Source organism: Arachis ipaensis, chromosome B01 (assembly GCF_000816755.2).
Source record: "Arachis ipaensis cultivar K30076 chromosome B01, Araip1.1, whole genome shotgun sequence".
Classification (NCBI taxonomy): domain Eukaryota; kingdom Viridiplantae; phylum Streptophyta; class Magnoliopsida; order Fabales; family Fabaceae; genus Arachis; species Arachis ipaensis.
The window spans coordinates 13,135,081-13,138,042 of NC_029785.2; the positions used below are offsets into that span (position 1 = coordinate 13,135,081).

At 33.3% G+C, this 2,962-nt stretch overlaps 1 protein-coding gene across 1 annotated transcript in view; it reads left to right on the top strand.

Annotated features, from left to right (window-relative positions):
* Positions 309-2,962, top strand: part of LOC107625409 (beta-galactosidase 3) — a 7,009-nt gene continuing 4,355 nt past the window's right edge. The window contains exons 1-9 of the mRNA XM_016328038.2: positions 309-738; positions 856-951; positions 1,053-1,165; positions 1,250-1,316; positions 1,406-1,498; positions 1,696-1,839; positions 2,259-2,347; positions 2,515-2,620; positions 2,736-2,823. Coding sequence (XP_016183524.1) covers positions 568-738; positions 856-951; positions 1,053-1,165; positions 1,250-1,316; positions 1,406-1,498; positions 1,696-1,839; positions 2,259-2,347; positions 2,515-2,620; positions 2,736-2,823 — 967 coding nt within the window. The 5' untranslated portion in view covers positions 309-567. The remainder of the gene's footprint in view (positions 739-855; positions 952-1,052; positions 1,166-1,249; positions 1,317-1,405; positions 1,499-1,695; positions 1,840-2,258; positions 2,348-2,514; positions 2,621-2,735; positions 2,824-2,962) is intronic.

Here is a 2,962-nt window from a genome sequence, read left to right on the forward strand (position 1 = left end):
CTATTATACTATTACTATTTAAAAGTTAGATACTACTGTAAGAGATAAAAAGAGACTCAATTAAGTAATTTTTATTAATAGCAAAATTTTATATAAAAAAATCATAGTGTGATATAATCAATCATATAAGAAATTAATCATTGATATAATTTCCTCTTTAAAATTTTACTTCCATAAATTCAATTCCTTCTTATTTTCCTTTTCCTATTCTATGGAATTCTATTTCTATGAAATTACTAATTAGTCATTTAATGCATTAAAAACGAAATTCAGTTTGATGAATTGAAAGAATTAAAGTCACTTGGTGTAGTACTGAGACAACTCGCACAAGAAAACAAAACCGTTTCCACAATTTTATGGCTGCTGTCACTCTCACTCTTACTCTAACTCTTCATACTCACATTATAAACCAAAATACTTTGTAACTCAAAGCCACGCAGTGTTGTATTCCAAGACACCTGTGCCTGCTACTCAACTCAATGAAATCATACGCACTACTTATAAGTACTCCTCTGTTCTTCTCAATTTGATCTTCGACTCTCTCTCTCTCTCTCTCTTTCTCTGAGCATGGAAACTAGCTCGGTTTCCAAAGTTGTGTTTGCATTTTGCTTGGCTTTGTGCCTTGTCACTCACCTTGTTCACTCAACTGTTACATATGATCGAAAGGCCATTCTCATCAATGGCCAAAGAAGAATCCTTTTCTCTGGCTCCATACATTATCCCAGAAGTACCCCTGATGTATGTAATCTAAGATATATACGTAGTTAACATCTCAAAATAACTGTCGGTGTAGTACTTTCCCAGTTCAATTAGAATTAAAGCGAAGTTTCTGATATTTATATTTGAATTGTGCAGATGTGGGAAGATCTAATTCAGAAGGCAAAAGAAGGAGGAATAGATGTGATTGAAACCTATGTGTTCTGGAATGTTCATGAGCCTTCCCCTGGCAATGTATCTCGCTCTCTTCTTATTATCTGGCTTCTGTTTCAATTCTTTGTTTCAATTTGATCTTTGTTCACTGTGTTTTCTGCATGCTACTCAATGTTACTCAGTACAATTTTGAAGGAAGATATGATCTGGTGAGATTCATGAAGATAATACAGAGAGCTGGTCTCTACGCTCATCTTCGCATTGGACCTTATGTCTGTGCTGAATGGAACTTCGGGTACCTTCTATTTTCCACTACTACTTTTACAACTTTTAATTTAATTTTTAATTTTATTTATCATTTTTTTTTTGTTGTATATAGAGGATTTCCTGTGTGGCTGAAGTATGTTCCTGGAATAAGCTTCAGAACAGACAATGAACCTTTCAAGGCGTGTCATATAATTGAGTTCAACATCTTCTTCTTTTCTGTTTTTTCCCCCGATGAATTGAATTTTTCAATTGAGAATTTGATTTGCAGAGGGCAATGCAAGGATTTACTGAGAAGATTGTTGGAATGATGAAGAGTGAGGGTCTGTTTGAATCCCAAGGTGGCCCTATCATACTATCTCAGGTATACTTTCTTCTTCTTGTATTTTATTCTGCAATTGATTGTCATTAATTGTTAGAGTAGCTGTTATGAGAGAATTTTTCATGTCCAGCACTAATAAAATAATAAAGTGGTAGTAGAGTAGCTGTAACTTTTGATTCACATTCACTCAAGAGTAGATCTGGGAATAATAATGAAGCATGTGCAAAATGTTGGTCCAGATTGAGAATGAGTATGGGGCCCAGAGCAAGTTACTTGGAGAAGCTGGCCGAAATTATGTGAATTGGGCTGCTAAAATGGCGATTCAGATGGGAACAGGAGTCCCATGGGTCATGTGCAAGGAAGAGGATGCACCAGATCCAGTGGTGAGTTTTTTAACTTTTTTTTAGTAGCAGCCTAACTTGATAATTACATTCGAAGCTATTTTTATCACTTAAATCTCTAACTTCGAAGGTGATCAGCATAAATAAAATCTTCAATGATATACGAAACGTCGAAATGTCAGATATTCAAGATTTGGATTGATCTTTGAAGTTTTATTCGTGTTTAAATGAAATTTTATAGACTAATTTAAATCTTAACTCCTCAAAATTTATATTATTATGTTAAAATTAATAATATTTGAACTTTATATGCACTATATAACTCCATCGTCGTTACACTACTTCTAATGTGTTGGCTGAGATATATAAAATAAAATAAAGATCCGAAATTAGTTGTAATACATTTCTCAAAAGGAGTACGGCAACTAAACTAATGTGTTCTGTTTGTGGGGCGACAACAGATAAACACGTGCAATGGCTTCTATTGTGACAAGTTCACTCCCAATAGACCCTATAAGCCAATGATATGGACAGAGGCTTGGAGTGGCTGGTAAACATTTTCTTTTTCAGTTATCAGTCACACTTGTAAGACAATCCTTTAAAATGAGAAAAATTATAAAGTAATAAAATAAGTCTTAAATTTATAATTTATATTAAATATGGTCTCATTATTTTGATTTTATTATTTTATTAATTTTCTCATGATAATATATGCAGGTTTACGGAATTTGGAGGTCCAATTCACAAAAGACCCGTACAGGATTTGGCATTTGCGGTTGCTAGATTTATAATACGAGGAGGGTCCTTTGTAAACTACTACATGGTTAGTTTATTTAAAGTAAATTCATTAAATTTGGAAAATTATATTGACAAGATGATAATGATGGAACCTATTTAATTTTTGCAATTTGACCAAGACAGTTCACATTTTTTTCTAGTATCACGGTGGAACCAATTTTGGACGAACAGCTGGTGGCCCTTTCATTACTACCAGCTATGACTATGATGCTCCACTAGATGAATATGGTGAGAATTCAAAATGCAGCACTTTCTACGTGTTATCGTCTCTATTATTCACTTGGTAACAACCAAAATTCCTAACAACAAAATTAACAATGTCACTAATCATCAATATTTAGTGCATTAAAAATAAAATAAAAGTTGC